This window comes from Arctopsyche grandis, chromosome 13 (genome assembly GCF_051622035.1).
Source record: "Arctopsyche grandis isolate Sample6627 chromosome 13, ASM5162203v2, whole genome shotgun sequence".
NCBI lineage: Eukaryota > Metazoa > Arthropoda > Insecta > Trichoptera > Hydropsychidae > Arctopsyche > Arctopsyche grandis.
The window spans coordinates 12,296,679-12,314,337 of NC_135367.1; the positions used below are offsets into that span (position 1 = coordinate 12,296,679).

A 17,659-nucleotide genomic window follows, 5' to 3' on the forward strand; every position below is an offset into this window, starting at 1 on the left:
ACAAAAATGTGTTGAAATAGGATAAAATCTGCCAATTTTCTACAATAACTTAACAGAACGGATGCAAGCTTATCTTAGTCGCCTGCTTGGGAGATGCCCCATAAGCAAATAATATCAAAATCTTGTATTCTATGGTTGTTTCAGTAATAGACTTTAGAATATTTGGAATGCAAAGTTAATGAACCACGACTAGGCTGTTTTAAAAAGTTAAAAACCTTTATCAAACAATCTATGTATTTCACCGAATGAAATATTTGACTAGCGTATTTAAGGTGAAAGCACAGAATGGTACGGCACGGTGTGCCTAGGTGGACTCCAGCTGTGAATGGGCGTGTCTTGATGTCATTGATAAATCGTACGATCTCATTATTTTGACAAGTTTCTCCTATATTTCTTCAAATATGGGAATAGCCGCTATCGATCTTTGTCAAATATATGTCAATACAATGAAAATATATCACCGAAAACACTCCAGGGGTGAGTTTTGGCTTGGCATAGATCAGGCATGCCAGCGTTTTTTACACGTGCAAAACTATCTTTAAAAAAAAAAACACGTGTCGCTTACCACTCGTGTCTGCAACCTTACGGTACTTTCTGAGTGTGTCTTAATTGTAGATGGTGTCCAAAACGTATCCATACCAGACGAAAGGGTAGAAGTTGGTGTTCACTGCTTTCTCCATTCATAGAGAGCAATTTATGTAGATAGCCTCATATTAAATACTTATGCAATTTGAATTTTACGCAACTTATTTTATCCCATTTAGTTCACTGGCTTTTTAATCAATATGCTTATATGTATGTACATATGTACCTCGCCTCGCTGATGCCATTATATAACAGACAAACGAAAACGACTCGTTATCGAAAATTACAATCAGTTTCGAATTAATAATATCCAATGATCATCATGACAGTTATATATTTGCCGGTCGTTGCATTTGCTCGCTCTTACTTTTTTTCGCTTTACTCATTGTTTATTTCAAAAAGCAAGCCGCCGCGCACCGAACGACCTGCCACGTAAAGAATAACCCCTTCTCAAGACACCCTGTGTAACATCTGTCACATCATTTAATACAGTTTCCCCTAACATACCTGCGAGTATTTGTCGACGTGACATGAAAGGAAATGTTCTAAAGCATAAATTATACAGCTCGCGTTTATCAGATTGTTTTGTAATACAACGTCTCAGGAAATTGCCCATCGATGAAAGTTATTTTCACCACATATTGATTACATCGCTTGCAAATGGCGGATGTCACTTTTCCTTTTTTCAGAATGGACAACGCGTGATTTGTCGTGTAGCAACACAAAGTTACCGTTCAAAGTACATACATACATTCAAAATTCTTCAAGTCTTTCGCAGCTAACTGTACAAGGAAACTGCTATGCATACATTTGCGTGTATTTTTACCGACCGGTTTTATTGAGAGTCGTTTAGAAATCCGCTAACGAGTGGATTTTCGCCAATGGATTAATATAGGCCGGTTTGGTTCGGTTTTTTGTTGGGGACTTTATGGAAAAAAATGATTGAAAGTAGTACTTTGGCTCGAATGAAAGTGATCGGAAATGACGCATGTGGTTGTTTGATTCGCATGAATAACATTTTGCTGTCTCGGAATCGGAGCAGTAAAAGCATCTCAATAATTTCAAACGACATACTAAAAAAGAATTATCGGTTCGAATTGGAGTTCTCGTTAATTGAACCTGTTGCTTGTGCTCTGGAAACGTCAATGATTTCGCGCGTTCGTTTGTCAATCCGTTGCAAAATGTGCGAAAGTGGCGTTTTTGTTTTTATTTAATGAACTACCAGTTCCAACGAAGAAAGTTACTGCTTTTACTTTTAAGTGTTAATACTTTTCCAATTGTGATTTGGATCAGTCAAATATACCATTTTGTAATACGATTTGAAATCTATTCACATCTTTATGAAATAATCTTGGATACTGTCATTTACTCTAGTCATATTTTATAAGCTTGATGTTAGATCAAAGAAATGCGCATGTTGCAATTTTAAATTAGCTGTAATTAAACTAAAAACCACTAAGAATCGGCAGAAGGCAATTTTGTAATTTTTTAAAGCATTTGCCGTCATGAAAGTATTTGTCAATTACAATTACAAGTAGGTACATGTGCTTATAATGTTTTTGGAGTTTAAAACAAAGATATGAATAGTTCTTTTCTCACATTCTATAGCTTTGGAATTATTTTCGTCTACATTTTATTCAAAACTTAGCTTGCACTACTATTGATAGTAGCATAATTTCCAAAATAAATTATACATACGACAGTGGCGTGCCGTAGAAATTTCCCTATTTTATCGCACAGCTTTTACTTACACGTGTGCGAGCAGAATATAAGGGGACTAGGTAACAAAAACATTTTTTTTAAAAAGACATCAAACATAGTCTCCTTGTATCCTGCTCGTACACATGTAAATAAGACTATGCGATAAAAACAGGTAGGTTTCTACGGTACGCCAATGACATACGAGTATATATGTATGTAGGTCCATTGAAATTAAAGAAGTATAGAACGCTGTACATGCTTGGCATAACGAGGAGAGATAGAAAACGGAATACGTCGGTTAGAAGTTTGATAAAGGTGGTTGGTGTAATGGTGAGAGTAAATAAATTGAAATGGCAATGGGCGGGTCATATAGCTAGAAGAACGGACGAAAAAAATTCTCGAATAGTAACCGAGAGAATGTAAAACGGTACAAGGAAGGCCGCAGGGGAGATGGGTGGATGAAATCAGAAAAAATGTGTGTGATGAAAATCGATGAGAGACGAATGGAAGTGTAAAACAGAGACGAATAGAAGCGTGTTAAAGAGGCTTTCAACCAGCAGTGGATGGCGAATGGCTATGGATGATTTGGTTGCTAGTTCTCAATATATGTTTGGAATGGTCATCAATTTTTATTGTATTATTATAATGTATTACCAATATCATAATCTGAATCTATGCACTTGCATTGGAGAGCACTAGAGCACCGTTCTAATTTTCAAGGTAAAATTTTACAATGTTGGTGGGCGCGTACCCGAGCTCGCGTTTCACTTCTTCTATTCACACAGATCTTATCAGCTGTTGTGCTGGAAAAGTGCCGGGTTCGACGATAGTAATTCGCTATGCACCACCGGTCGAGCCGAAATGGTGCAACGATGCAGATCAGATCTGAAAAGAAGCGAAGGAGAAGATGGGCAACGCAGAAGCGGTGCGCTTTTATGTCGGTTGCTCCAAGGTGTTTTATGTCCGTTGCATGTAAATGAAATGGTCTTTATAAAACGGTTGCAACATTATATTCCAACACGCGTAATGGCCGTTGCCAAATTGCAGGGATTTACCAATGGCTTTAGGAAGTTGCAGGTAATCTAATTGTATGTGCAGCATAATCGATTCCTTTCAATGATTGCTGGGTGTGTGTAAGAACTTGCCCATCCTGTAATAGAATAACCCTTCAATCAAGTGTCCACATAGCAAGTATGTGAAATCTGTCAATTGCAGTGCGTATAAAGGAAGTCCTTTCTAGCCTGTCACAACTCTTCAATGAAATGTGTGGTTAAAGTTTGATTTTTATTCGCTGACTTTCTTCACATACTTCGAAGCAGTTCAGCTTGCGTCTTTCCTGTTCTGAAACATTTACATACAAGTCTTGATTTTCTCGTCCTGCCTCTTGTCTATGAGGTGCTAAGTATGTTCGTTTAATAGTTGTAGCACCTCGAAAGGTTCATTCGAACCAGTATTCAATAGTTGTTGAACCACCATAAATTGAAAAATTCTATTAGACATCGTTGGGGCATGTTCTTGGGATGTTAGAAGAACGTTTTAAGACGAATACATTCAGTTAAAAGGCATGAAGTTGGTAGATAAGAGAACTGTGTGAATTTCACTGAGCCAGTTGCATGGCAGCTTTAATAGGAACGTGCTCTTGAGTTTGTATTACCAGAATAGACTACATAGAACTAGCATTGCAACTCTGACCTTAGATAACAAGAATTGAGGAGATGACATGAGATGAATACACATAAATTAGACATCATTATTTCCTCCTTATAAATTGATGTTCTTTCTGGAAATCGATTTTGTACTAAATATTTATTTTTAATCTTTTACATTTACCAATTCTCAAAAGATTCATCGCTGTAATATTTTATTTATTTATTACTCCAGGGCGTCACTATATGTATATGTACATGAAAAAACAATTAAAATATACAAAAATAAAAATTAAATATAATAAAAAGTAAACAAAAACAAAGCATGAAAATAATCTAAAGTAAAGAACAAAAATAATAGAAAAATTAAATGAAATACGAACTATTAAATGTGAGAACATATTGACGATCTCAAACTAAACAATCCCCCAACCATATCAGCATATTTTAGATTGAACAAATCCAAGTTAACAGAAATCTGGTTGAGCAGCTTGATGCCCCCGAGCAACAGGCGACGAAACCATCAAATTGGTACGTGCCCCAAGAGAAGAGAACATACTGCGGCACCTAATGTACCTGAGTTGGCTCTGGGAACATTGAAGCTCAATTCTTATCTATGCATACCATCTCATTATCTTCAAGAATTTCCCTCCTAGTTTCGAAACCTTCAATGCTATACGGTTTATTCTGTCATACAAATGCCGGCTGTGCACATCTGATAGCCATGAGTCATCCCAGCTAGCAGCAGCATGTCTCACACCACCCTTAAATCAACATACGTTCTTGCCATTATTATACTCGTAGTAAAACCGTCAATATGTTTGCTCCATGTTTTTATTTAGCCGAATTCTCATTTAAATATATGCGCGCGTGTGCACAGCTGTTTCTACTGCAAATTATCATATTATTGACGAATATTGAATACATACACATTGAAAATCTTTCACTTACATACATGTATACTTTGTGATTTGAGATTTGAATACTCCCCCATTTTATCACGTTAAATTCTCACACGTATGGATTACGTGTATTCCATTTTGAGTCCTTACTCTTCTATGCTTGAACGACCCTGCTTTTTCGTTTCGCTTTTTAGTTTCAAAATCACAGTTAAATGCCACTTGCAGAATGCGGATCGCATTGTGTAATTTGAAGGTTTTTTTTTCTGTTTAATAATAAGCAGTTCTTAAACCGTTTTCTTCGGGTACATGTGCGTGACTGTCTTTTATCTCGAGAGAGGATGTGGAGATAATTAGTGCATATATGGTGGCGGAAATTCATTGACAAGAAATACGACACGCCTCTATAACAACAATACGGGTATTTTAGTCAACTTATATGTATGTAGATACATACATATATAGGATAATTTTTCGATATAACTTCTATTTCTAATGCAACTTTTACGTTTGGTGGTAAGACTGAAGACACATACAGCATACTAAATACAAGGAAAATTTTGCTTCGAATCAAGGTCATAAATATTCATTTATCAAATGACTACGGCCATATATTATATGTAGTATTGTAGCGTGGAGGTGTAGAGGGGTTTCTGAGATCGGAGTGAAAGACGCAATGTAGTGGTAGAGATAGTTAATCGTTCTTGATCCGTCAGCCTGCCAGTTCTGAATGAAGCATGCAACAAATCCGCCGAATATGTATACCCATCGGGTACTTTCCGTACAGAGAGATCCCCACATCATCAACCAACAGCATAGATCAATAGTTAGTGTGTAATGCTTTCAATTGTATAGCCATGGGCTTAAGCCCTGGCTGGCCATTTGACTCAAAGATCGATCGTTTCCTACCAGAGTTTGCCAATTTATCTAATTTCATTGAAACAAATTGGCAACCCTGTCTTATGTATTTCTCGGAAAATTCGAGCTTACAACATCTCGAATTCGCTGATTTATAATATGCTGCAAATTTATCCATATATGCCTCTGTGAATGTTAATCGATGTTTGTAATTGACCTTAAATAATGCTTTCAATACGTATGTTCAATGTTTGACCATAGATGTTGTGTAAAATAAAATAATTGGGTGTATACCTGTATAAATAAATAAATTATAAATTGTATACGGCTCGTTTATACGTTGAGGCCTTTTTGGCACTATCTCAAAACTATCTAAAAAAAAAGGTGCCGTTTACCTCTCTGTGTGTTTTCACCTTTATAATTATCAAAACTAAATCTATTTTTTTTAATGCATAATTAATCTATACACTCTTTAAAAAGAAGACCATAGAGAATATACTGTCCAAATGCTACATAAGTTAGTACCAACGAAAAGCTAATATTTCTTGAAGGAGGTTCCCAAAAAGATGCTAATAACAGCACCTATTCAAATTTATGAAAATCGATTCGCTCAGATCTTTTCAGTGTGTGTCTCAATCGGATAAATATTTGATCACTGCAAAGTTTACTTGCTTTGGGATTGCTATCTTGTACTCGAAAGAGAAAGAAAGCGGCCCAAGACTTGTTTTTACATAATGGTTTCGATCGCCAGCACGTCTGCGAAACTTCTCATCTTGATTTACTTATCGAGAGCAAAATATACCGCTGTATATTTATCTGCGACCATGTGGTAAACCACATATATTGCCATTAGTACTTGTCTAATATTCCCATCGCTGCTATTATCATTATATATGTATGCGGTAATTTTGCAATCTTCTATAATATAATATAACATAAGAAGGTCATTCGTTCGTCTCATGTGCATAGGTATATCTCTATCTATGATTGATCATCGTTTAAAAAAATGTACACTGATTCATTCGTATACTATGTATATCCGTGATTTTTTTTTTAAATCAACTCGAATATTTTATATATGAATAATCATATAAAATATATTTGGACACTATTAATATTTTTTATCATTTTTTTCATTTCAGTTGAAACATACTTGTCGCCTGTAGAAACTCACTGCAACAACGTAGACTATTTTATACCTGATGAAAATAACGAGACCAAAGAATTCAACGAAGATGCTATGGCCAGGTTCTATGAGTTTTTATTAATTTATTACATTATTATACGTACTTTTTTTTAATTTAAGTCAATTTTGTTTGAGTTTATACAAAATTTGTCGTATAATTCTATTTTATTAATATATTTTATGTATGATTTCAGGTTACACATGGCTCGATCAACTGTCGCACTGTTCATTGTGGCATTCTTCACGGTGTTCATTGCTTTCTGGACTGGCGTTGTTGGATGTTGGAAACGGAGTCCTGGAAACGTCACCGCTACTGCAATCCTCTTACTCGTAACTTGTATGTTGTTGATTTGTTCTGTTTGTTTATGTTTTGGTTCTTTGAAGTCCAATATTCATTTATACTTTAGGCTAATTATTTGGCATTCTTTAAAAAAGTTTTAATTTACATGAGCTATGTATATTTCAACACCTGCAATTTCATAAATGTTTTTTTGAAAAGTGTAAAAAATGACAAATTATTTATGTTTAAAAATAATGATTATGCGATATAACTCTAATATGTAATGTCAATCTCTTGTTGTTTAGAAATATTGGAATTTTAACGGATGAGAGTAAATATACAATTTATAGAACCATATGTGATCTACATACGTATATACATAGCTTGAGCTGTTTAAATATTGATGTATCTTGATGATGCATTTGTCTCGTCTTTTGTGAAAGTATAAATCTACCATTATATATGTACAACAATGCATACAGATATTTTAGCGCTACTATTGTTATACATAACTAGACTTAGAGATCCCATTAGGGTACCCATTAGGCAATTTCACATATGTATAAATAGACCGTTCTATCAGTGTTCAAAGTAAGAGAACAAAAAGGCTTGTAATAAATGTTTTTTTTTCTAATAAATTAACAATAGTAAATCCTTACTCTATACATAGCTAGCAGTATAGCTCGGTGGTTGCGTTAATGCTAACCACCGAGAGGTTGCCGGGTTCAATCCCTGGGTTGACCTCGATTTAAAAATAATTTATTCGGTAGTATTTCTGTAGTAGGTACTGCTGGTCAGATTTGATATTTGAGACTCCAAGTCGATCGTTTCCTATCAAAGTTTGCCAATTTATCTGATTTCATTTTTGGAACGGTTCCTCATCAAATTGGCAAAACCATCCTACCCACTATGTCACCACTATTTGAATATGATTCCAAAGTTTATGATTTATAAATTTATATACATATGTATGTACATACAAGTTTAATACCACAGGTGTCGCAACCCATAATATTATCAAGGGAAAAATGTTTAAAAAAATACAAGTATATATCGACAGTAGCATCTGTGACGTGTTTGGGGAAATGAAATGTCGAATTCTATCGTTTTTCATTTTTCCAGATATAAAGTTGAATCTGTAAATCTGAATTCATACATAAATAAGTCCACTATAATATCCAAACACGAAATGTATGCTGTAAGCAAGTATTGTTCTTATTACGACTTTATACATTTTTAAACGACATACCGCTAGTAATTCGCATCAATACAGAGGTAGTGATCTTCACTCGTATGTAATTAATAAAAATGACATATGGTAAGCGTGTCATGGGTAATGCAAAATATGGTGATTTATAACAACAATTCTAAATACATATGTATGTAGTAGATCTATAATTGGAACATTATTTAAAATATTTATACATACGTATCCATATGTATTTATTTATGTATGTGTATGTATGTATATGTAAGGTAAATCTAAAACTAGATTGTCATACTCACGTTTGTACTGTTTTAATTTCAGGTTTATTAACTGCTGGAGCAATGGCACTTTGGCATGGTGTTGAATTTTACGAAAAAGAAAAGGTTGTAGGAGAGGAATATTATCAACAATGGAATAACGTATGTTTATTTTTATTTCCTGATTTTTATACATTAAATTTAAGCATTGTAATCTTTTTTAGTTTAGATAATATAGTCGTTGAGTGTATCGGGAAAGCTCCAGGTTCGATTCCTGCAAAGGGCGTATTGAATTGTTTTATAACAGGCAAAGAAAAGAAAAACAACATACTGTGTAATGTATTGGTTAATATATTTTTATTGAATAATACAAACGTATAGGTACTGAAAGAGAATTCTTCGATTTGGTACGACTGGTCGTACATACTGGCCTGGATGAGCGTCGGTGTGTCATTTGTCAGCTCGGTGATGTTCTTCTGCGCAGCCTCCTGTCTCAGTAAGGAGAAACGTAAAGAGCAAGCGGCCAATGTTCAATATATTATGCCAGGTTGGTTGGTCATTGTCGCCGACGGCAATTAAACTGGACTGACGGAAAATAAAATAATAACTATATATGCCTCGAATGACTCGGATGTAGTTGGTCAACTGTGGTGTGAAAATGCCTGCTGTAAAATATGCCATTTTAAAATATTAATTTTTGTTGTTGTTTATTTATTTAGTGTTTATTAATGTTATGTGCTTTAAATTGAATGATCATTATTATTGAATTACATTCTATGTATTATCGTTAAGTTTTTATGAAATTTCATTCAATTTTTATGCATAATAAGATATGATATGTAAATAAATTGAATACTCCTTGTTGAACTCTAACAAGGCCATCCGAAGAGCACGATATAAACAGCTAAAGTAGGCCCACTGCTAGAGCTGGCAGTTTATAAAACATATGGTATATGGGACTCAAATTGGATAATTTGATTTTATTGACTATCATATATTATATTGGCGACTTTTATAATTATAATTATGTATGTAGAATCAATTGATGGTTTGAGTCTTATTTCCATATGCTTTCGCTTAGGATTGGGCCTGGTTTTGGATGTTGTTACAACTTAAGAGTACTTTTTTTATCTACAATATTGTATACTATAATTTGAATCGATTGTAATGATGTAACAGTGATGGTATTAATTTTACATACATACCTAAGTAGATATCATACGCTAAGGAGCATCACCTTTGCATCATTAAATTGCATATACATACATATATAGATAAAAATAACCCTTATATTACTAACAAATGCTTTTTTTCTCTTTCTTTTCATGCAAAAATTTCTCTCTACTACTACTACATACATTCAATCTTCACTTCTGCATCGCAATGTGGAATATCGTCGAATACTGTATTATTATTATCTGAAACGCGTGTCTGTCTGTGTGTGTACATTGTGCTTTATATAATATACATATAACCGTGGTATAAAAAAATAAAAATTTATATATATTGGAAAAAAATTCAAAATACCAAAAAAACACTAACAAATGATGAATGGTACGATTGCGGGTTGGATATAACAGCTTCTGCGCGATAATTGCCGAGTGTGGTACGATTGGTCGTACATGGTTGCTTGGTGTGGCGTGGGACTCAGCCTCGTGTCGGCCATTTTATTCTCTTCGGCGGCCATTTGTCTGCGGGGTGAGCGAGAACGAGAAGAGGCCCTCAACATGCAATACCTCATGCCCGGTATGTGTAAATAATCTGTATAAAATGCTGGATGTGACTCGTCGACAAAGCATATTGTGAACGTTATTGTGAATCTTTTACCAATTACTACGTATAATGGTTTCATTTCTTATCGGCACATACAGTGAAACTCACCACCATGTTTTACAAATGAAAGCTATGTGAATAATTATCAATATTGCGTTAATCTTTGACGGTGCAATGCAAGATAAATACTACCAAATAACTTTGTATTATGATTTTCTTGAAGGTGTTGTCTTTCCCAAGACAATATATGACAACGGTAAAAATGTTATGATAATGGAACTGTGGCCGAAATTGAATAAAGGAGAGATTACGATACTTGGTCATTCTGTGATAGTTTGGCTGTGTGCATTTTGACTTTTAAAATAATATAAGTGAAAATTTTAAGTGCCCACAATGGTGCCCTCGCTCACTACTAATCAATAGCAGATTTTTAATTTTAAAATGCAATTAGCCAACCATTATATACTGACCAATTACACTGTTCGACACGAAAAATGTTTCAGAGACGAGATATGACTTTTCTTATAGATCTATGCCCAGTGAACACGAATCTGGTAATAAAAAGTGTTGATTGGCTCGAGATTCGGAGATATATGTGTTTTTACACGAATCTGAATTGAATTAATAGGGATAATATATTAAATTATCTTTATATGAGAATTAAATAAAATTCCACTTCGAAAAATCATATTTCGACTATTCTTGTGGATTAATAACAAAAATTCTATTGATAACTGGCTTACCTCGATAAAATAAACGAATTTTTGTTATTAATCCACAAGAATAGTCGAAATATGATTTTTATAACTGGAATTTTATTTAATTCTCTTATAAAGATAATTTAATATATTATCCCTATTAATTCAATTCAGATTCGTGTAAATACGAGTTAACACTAGTACGAGCTTTTTGCTCGCAATTTTACCTATTTAAAATTCAGCACACTTCCAGTTAACCCTTTTAAACGAAATCAAAAAATAGTGTGGCCAGAACACTATCCTAATAAACATGTTTCAATAGAAAATACTCAATATAATGTAGTATTAATCGTGGGAAAAAATCCCAAGTGAAAATACGTAATTTTGACTTTTGATTTGAACTGGACGACTACTTAGAGAGATTTGAAAGCTGAAAAGTACTACAAATGAAAGATAAAATACCCGACTGTAGATTCCAATATTCATTTTGAACAGAAAATTAACAGATTTTGAGAAATCGACCGAACAACACCAAGATATAGAAAAATCGCGCGATTTAAAAAACACATATATCTCCGAATCTCGAGCCAATCAACACTTTTTATTACCAGATTCGTGTTCACTGGGCATAGATCTATAAGAAAAGTCATATCCCGTCTCTGAAACATTTTAAAAGTCGTCATTTGTCGAACAGTGTTATTAGTCTTTTCTTTTATGCATTAAAAAAGTTGCATATTAAATTGATTGATATAATAAATAGAAAGACCACTTGTTGAAGTTTACAATATGCTTTCATGTAATTTTACTTGAAAATAAATTTTCAGTCACAATTTAACTATATTTTTAAACTTAAAACGACGGTTATGGTTTTGGATGTTGGATTTGTATTTTATATTTACAGATTCGTGTTTGTATATAAATGAAGTAAATTGAAATACAATACTAATAATATCATTATTCAATTCACAAAAACTTGCACTAATATATTTATTATTTTGACTACAGTATATCCGCAAAAGCAACAGTATGCTTATGCTGGCTATCCACCACAACACTATCCTGCTGGACCTTATTACCACGGTTCCCAATATGGCCCGTACAACTACTGAGACGCGGCGCTTCTCAAATCCACAAACAACAACAACTCTACCGCCAAACAGCCACCCATCAGAATTTCACACGATCATCCGACCATCGTCAGGCGACCATCCGACATTGGCTCGCGCTCATCGAACACATCCTTCACGAACTCCTTCGAAAGCGACAACTCCCTTGAGGACAACCGAACCCTCAAATCGATCAAATCGACCAGCGATCAACGACAAACTGCCCGACGAGGGCGGCGAATCAGCCGACCCGTCAGCAACCTGTCGATGATCGATGAAAATCCGTCGTTGACTAATCACTACAAATCTTCCAGTTTCATCATGACTTCTAGAAGCGATCCGTCGATATCTGTTAAGCCCCAATGTCTTTCGAACTCCAGGACGGATCGTACGTACGCCTCGTTGAATCACCAGCATCACACTTACGAGGTGCCAATTAGGGATAATCTCGGCAGAGATTATTATAGAAGGTTCTCTTCCGATCGTCCGTATTTGATTAGACCGTACGAGACGATGGATCGTAGGCATTTGGTCGAAGATGGTTTCGGAAGGTTGTATTATGTAGACGAGCACGTCGGTCCACGTGACGGCTTCTATTACAATATTCCTCCGATGTTATCGCACAACAATTTGTATCTGGCATTTTTGTATTGAATAAAAAAATCAACTGAGAATATCGATTGTAACGATACATATCTTATGTTTATTATTATTTTTTTTATTATTATAGTTTCTTCAGATATTTACATTAGTGAACATATACGTAATCGTTATAACAGTCTTTATGTATAAGAATATGTTCGCTGTCGTAAACACTTTATTATTCATAACTTTTTCATTCTTAACAATGTACCTATTTTGTATTGATTTTTTTTATTTATTTAATTTGTATTGTATTTTCTATTGTGATTATTTTGTTAACATGTTGCCGACTTATTATATAGTATAACCTCAATTTTATATTGTGAAATGAATGTTAAATCGTATGAAAATAGACTTTCAGTCGGCTATATGTTAATTTTGCTTCTATGCAAGTTGTCTTTGTCATGTGGTGACAAATTTAAAATGTTGATAAATTTTGTCATTTTTAGAGGATTGATTATATTTTTTCATTCCGAGTTTGTTAACATTCATCAATTCTACAAATTGGCACTGCATGGCGAGGACATCTATAGTTTTATGAGTGAAATCTGATTGGTATGGTGGTTGTTTGTAAATAATAATATTAAAAAAAAAAAGAAGCAGAAGGTTATGAAAATAGTAAAATGCAAATAAATAATATTGGATGAGAGAAAAATTGCGCCATAATAAATAAAAATCATGTCCGTTGTTGTCATAGTTTTTGATAGGGTACTGACCACGGTAATTGGTCAGTCTAGTAGTTGGTCATTGATTTTAATTTTTAAATTAAAGCCATATATGTATATGTATGTATGTACTGCTATTGATTAGTAGTGAAGAGTACTATTGTGGGTACACAAAGTTGTCACCAATGTTATTTTGTAGTTTTAAAGTCCAGATCAACTATTATAGACCAGCCAATTACTGGAGTCTCTCTCCTGTTTGCTATTAAGAAATAAATCAAATTTAAATGTAATTTATATCAATTGACAAAGACTGCTGCACGTGTAAAATTCTTGAACTATTTAAATTTTATAATAATATACACAAATTTTACCATTTCTGTATTTTAAATCAGCGTACACGTGAGGTTTTAAGCTTTTCGAATTTATTAAGTTGATGTTTTTTTATTTTTACGTTGGTTTTGTAGAAATATCAAATCTGTGATAACGTGGAAAAGCTTTACGATTCATTTATTAAAACCTGTGTGTATGCTTGTTTGATTAATTGTACTTAATTTTCAACTTATTCTACGCATTTAATCGCTTATGATTCGATCTGTCGACAACAATCTCTGATGAAATCATCACTTATACAAATTTTGATATTACTTTTTTTTTAGACAAAATAAATGATTTTTATGTCTGTGTTTGTTGCGAATGGTGATTGCGTGTATTTAGTGCGTTTTTACGTTATACAAATAAATAATAATTTATGTTACAGTGCTTGTCCATTAGTTGACAGTTAATTAAAAGTGTATGGAGGCATAATTTTGATTTCCTTTTATATATTTTGTCTCAATTTTTGTTGATTTTGTGTGCCAATGGATGAGCGCTGTTATTGTAGCATTTTTTTTATATTAAAAAATCTTTTTAGCTGTAGACGCGTGCGATTGTTGATGAAAATGTTGCGCTTCTCAAACTTCTTCCGTTGTTGTACAGATTTCTGTTACCATATGTATTTTATATGCCTGAAAAACATAATGTCACCGTTCTGAAGGACATAATCTCTTTGGATTCGTTCTGCTGCTATGTGAAACAAAAACAGTATTATCACAACGACAATGTTTAATTTTCATATTAAAGTTACACGCGTTGTTTAATAATTCTTTAGTCTGTTAAATACTTTTGATGAATGATATTAATAAATATACTTATTAATAACTTGGATTGAATTTGCATGGTAACGAATCTCTTCCTATACATATATTTTTTTTATATATTATATTTATAATGGAATTAACTTGTTGAATAATTTCTCTTATTGCATTCGTTGACTGATTAATGTTATGGAATTGCATAAATTAAATACTTTTTGCCAGTAAATCAATATTTTAAGAATGGTGCTCACTGTATGAGATTGTAAACTGGCTTTTAAATTTCTATTGTCTGATGAATTAAATCAAATTTTAAATGAATATATCAGAATATAAGGCATATATGTATGTATAAATAGGTTATGTTATTATTTTACGATTGATTTAAGTTACAACACAAAATTATTTAATAATAAAAAAATACATTTTTTAAAATGGAATTTTATTTTTATGATATTTCATTTTGCATCCATGGTATGTTGACATCTTATACAAGATAAATTCCAGGTTACAATATCAATATAAAAGTGTATAGATTCTATGTTACATTTAGAAAAATGGTAAAACTTGGTAGTGAACATTCCTCTTTTTCAAGGACATTGCTGATGACTATTTTTAGGTCACGATTTAGTGCCAACCATTTTTTTTATTGAAGATATATTAAATTTTGATAATTTTTATGGTATCATAGGATTAATGTGGAAATTAAATTGTCAGTTGATAAAATATGTCGAGAAATAGACAAAAATAGTTATAATCTGGCAAATAAATTAAATGAAACACGAAACTATAATTACATAAATATTATATTTACTGATACACATATATTTTATGACAGAAGAGCGTTTTCATATATATTTTTTTAGAGAAATTTTGAGTGTTACTTTATTTACTCTTTTGGTCATCCATTTTCTATGATATTGACAATTTCTGTTGTGAATATTGTAACAAATCTTTTTATGAAACAAACAGCAATGCATCGAAATAAAAGCTTTTTTCCATGCATTAAAGTAAGTACTTATTATAAATTTTTATTATGTGATAAACATTTTCTTATGAAGAAAGGGCGGAAGGAATGACAAAAAAAAAAATACGGAAGAGTCGAACTCTAAAGAATTTTGTAACAATAATTCAAATCGACAATTCTGACAAATTATGTAAACATTTTCAATTATATATTGTAAATGTCCAATTAAAAATATTATAAGTTTTAAATATATATTTTTTGGTCTTATAATATGCAATTAAAGTGGACTGTCAATCATCGCTCCAGGATTTGCCAAACCATTTTTCCTGACTTGAACGGCTGTCACCAATTTCCTATAAGGTCCCAACGGTAAACCCAATGACTTCATATCATTCTCTGTCAATAGCATGAGGGAATCTAAATCTATCTGCTCTTGCAGTAATTTTGGAGCGAGTTGAGAAAGACCCCAAGCTGCTAGGAATCGCTGAAGAGCCGCTGCTGCAGAACCTTCGTCTCCTTCATCCGAAGATTCCGATGAGCTTTCTATCAAAGGATAATTTAAAATTAAAATAATAATTCAACAAAAATGTAATATAAAATATTATTTGTTAACCTGTAAGGGCGTCGTCGTTCCATCGAGGTTGGATTGATCGTTGTCGTGCGGCGAGCGATCCAGCCGATCCTATTGAAATCTCTTCGCCTTGAGTCACTGATGCAGCTCCAGGTCCCATCGAATTCAATGTTGCCGTTATAGAACGTCTAAAATGAAATTGATTTCATTATATGTTGAATTGTTATGATGGTTTTATTTTTTGTTAATATAAAAGTACCGGAAAGCTACGCTTCCAAATCCTGGTCTTTCGAATATGCTCGCCGGTTCCTGCAGCATTACGTCTTGACCAAGTCCACTGTCATCAGCAGCCAAAAATTCAGGTTGACTTACTGATCTAAAATTAAGTTTGTTGGTTTTAAGGTTATATTTAAATAATCTTTTTTACCATTATTAACCTATGCTTCACCTGTATGGAATAAGGCCTCGAATACTAGCCGTTCCAAGCTCCAAGTAATACAAAATAATTTATAATACACCCATATATACTAACTTGAAAAAACTGCATGCCATATATAATATTCCGTTTGTTACAGACATTACTAACAAACTAACCAGTAGATTCTATGACAGAATCACTAATAACCATACTAACACACTTGTGAAGAGTCTCGGTGATTACAACAAAATGTCTATACCCTTCAGGTATAAACACAGATTACCTAAACACAATCTGCTTTAGGTCATTGACTTTATTGAGTCTTTAATTAATATTATGTATTAGATGTATTATGAGCATTTATAAGGATTGTAAATAGGTTTTTGAGCTCTTTTTCCTATTATGCTGTAGATTAACATTAGAATAATATAATGATTATTAACCAAATTAAATTAAATTGTAAAATAGAAAATGATCAGTAGCTATTAAAATAGATATAAAATGTATTGTGAACATAATTTCGTAATAATAAAAAGCATTTAAAAATCAAAAAATAATCTTTTTATATAAATTTTTGATAAATGTAAGTGAATCAAACTAGTAAAATAAGTTACCTCATAAGGACAGATTTTCTAGGTCCATCTTCACCGTCCTGAGCATCTTCATCCTCTACAATAAATGCATCTGGAATCTTCCCTCTCTGATGATTGGCAGGAGATGACAACGTTCCGACATACATGACTTCAGAGTCTCTTCTTAATCCTGTCAAGGATCTGATCGATCTACGACCATCTCCTTCAACTTCTCCAATCTAAAATATACCATTATTTACACCATCACTCAAATAAACCAGAACAAATTAGAGTTGTAAATAAAATATAAGTTACCTTAAAGTCATCAATTGGTTTATTGACGGTACCATTGCGCATTTTATTAGCTATGGCTTTCTGCACTGCACTTTTACCTCGATGACCTCCAGATACGGTTCCGACTAAAGCACTGAAAGTTGGAGGTGCCTGATTGTCACCGATGGCAGTCAAGTTACCTGAAGCATTATATATTATGAAAAT

The 17,659-nt window shown here is 33.2% G+C and overlaps 2 protein-coding genes across 6 annotated transcripts in view; one reads left to right on the top strand and one right to left on the bottom strand.

The window, feature by feature from the left end:
- LOC143921067 (uncharacterized) overlaps positions 1-13,450 on the top strand; it is a 54,746-nt gene extending 41,296 nt beyond the window's left edge. For 2 of the 4 annotated variants that reach the window (XM_077444188.1, XM_077444190.1), the window contains 5 exons: positions 6,832-6,937; positions 7,070-7,212; positions 8,684-8,781; positions 10,200-10,365; positions 12,096-13,423. In XM_077444188.1, the coding sequence (XP_077300314.1) occupies positions 6,832-6,937; positions 7,070-7,212; positions 8,684-8,781; positions 10,200-10,365; positions 12,096-12,199 (617 nt within the window). In that variant the 3' untranslated portion in view covers positions 12,200-13,423. Of the gene's footprint in view, positions 1-6,831; positions 6,938-7,069; positions 7,213-8,683; positions 8,782-9,000; positions 9,167-10,199; positions 10,468-12,095 lie in introns of those variants that run through there. The other 2 variants (XM_077444189.1, XM_077444191.1) reach the window with 2 other exon arrangements.
- A 1,614-nt stretch (positions 13,451-15,064) lies between these two features.
- The window catches only part of Sans (SAM_USH1G_HARP domain-containing protein Sans), a 54,388-nt gene continuing 51,793 nt past the window's right edge, over positions 15,065-17,659 (bottom strand). For both annotated transcript variants that reach the window (XM_077444192.1, XM_077444193.1), the window contains exons 5-9: positions 17,477-17,634; positions 17,204-17,400; positions 16,431-16,547; positions 16,214-16,359; positions 15,065-16,143 (exon numbers count right to left, since the gene is read on the bottom strand). In XM_077444192.1, the coding sequence (XP_077300318.1) occupies positions 15,878-16,143; positions 16,214-16,359; positions 16,431-16,547; positions 17,204-17,400; positions 17,477-17,634 (884 nt within the window). In that variant the 3' untranslated portion in view covers positions 15,065-15,877. The remainder of the gene's footprint in view (positions 16,144-16,213; positions 16,360-16,430; positions 16,548-17,203; positions 17,401-17,476; positions 17,635-17,659) is intronic.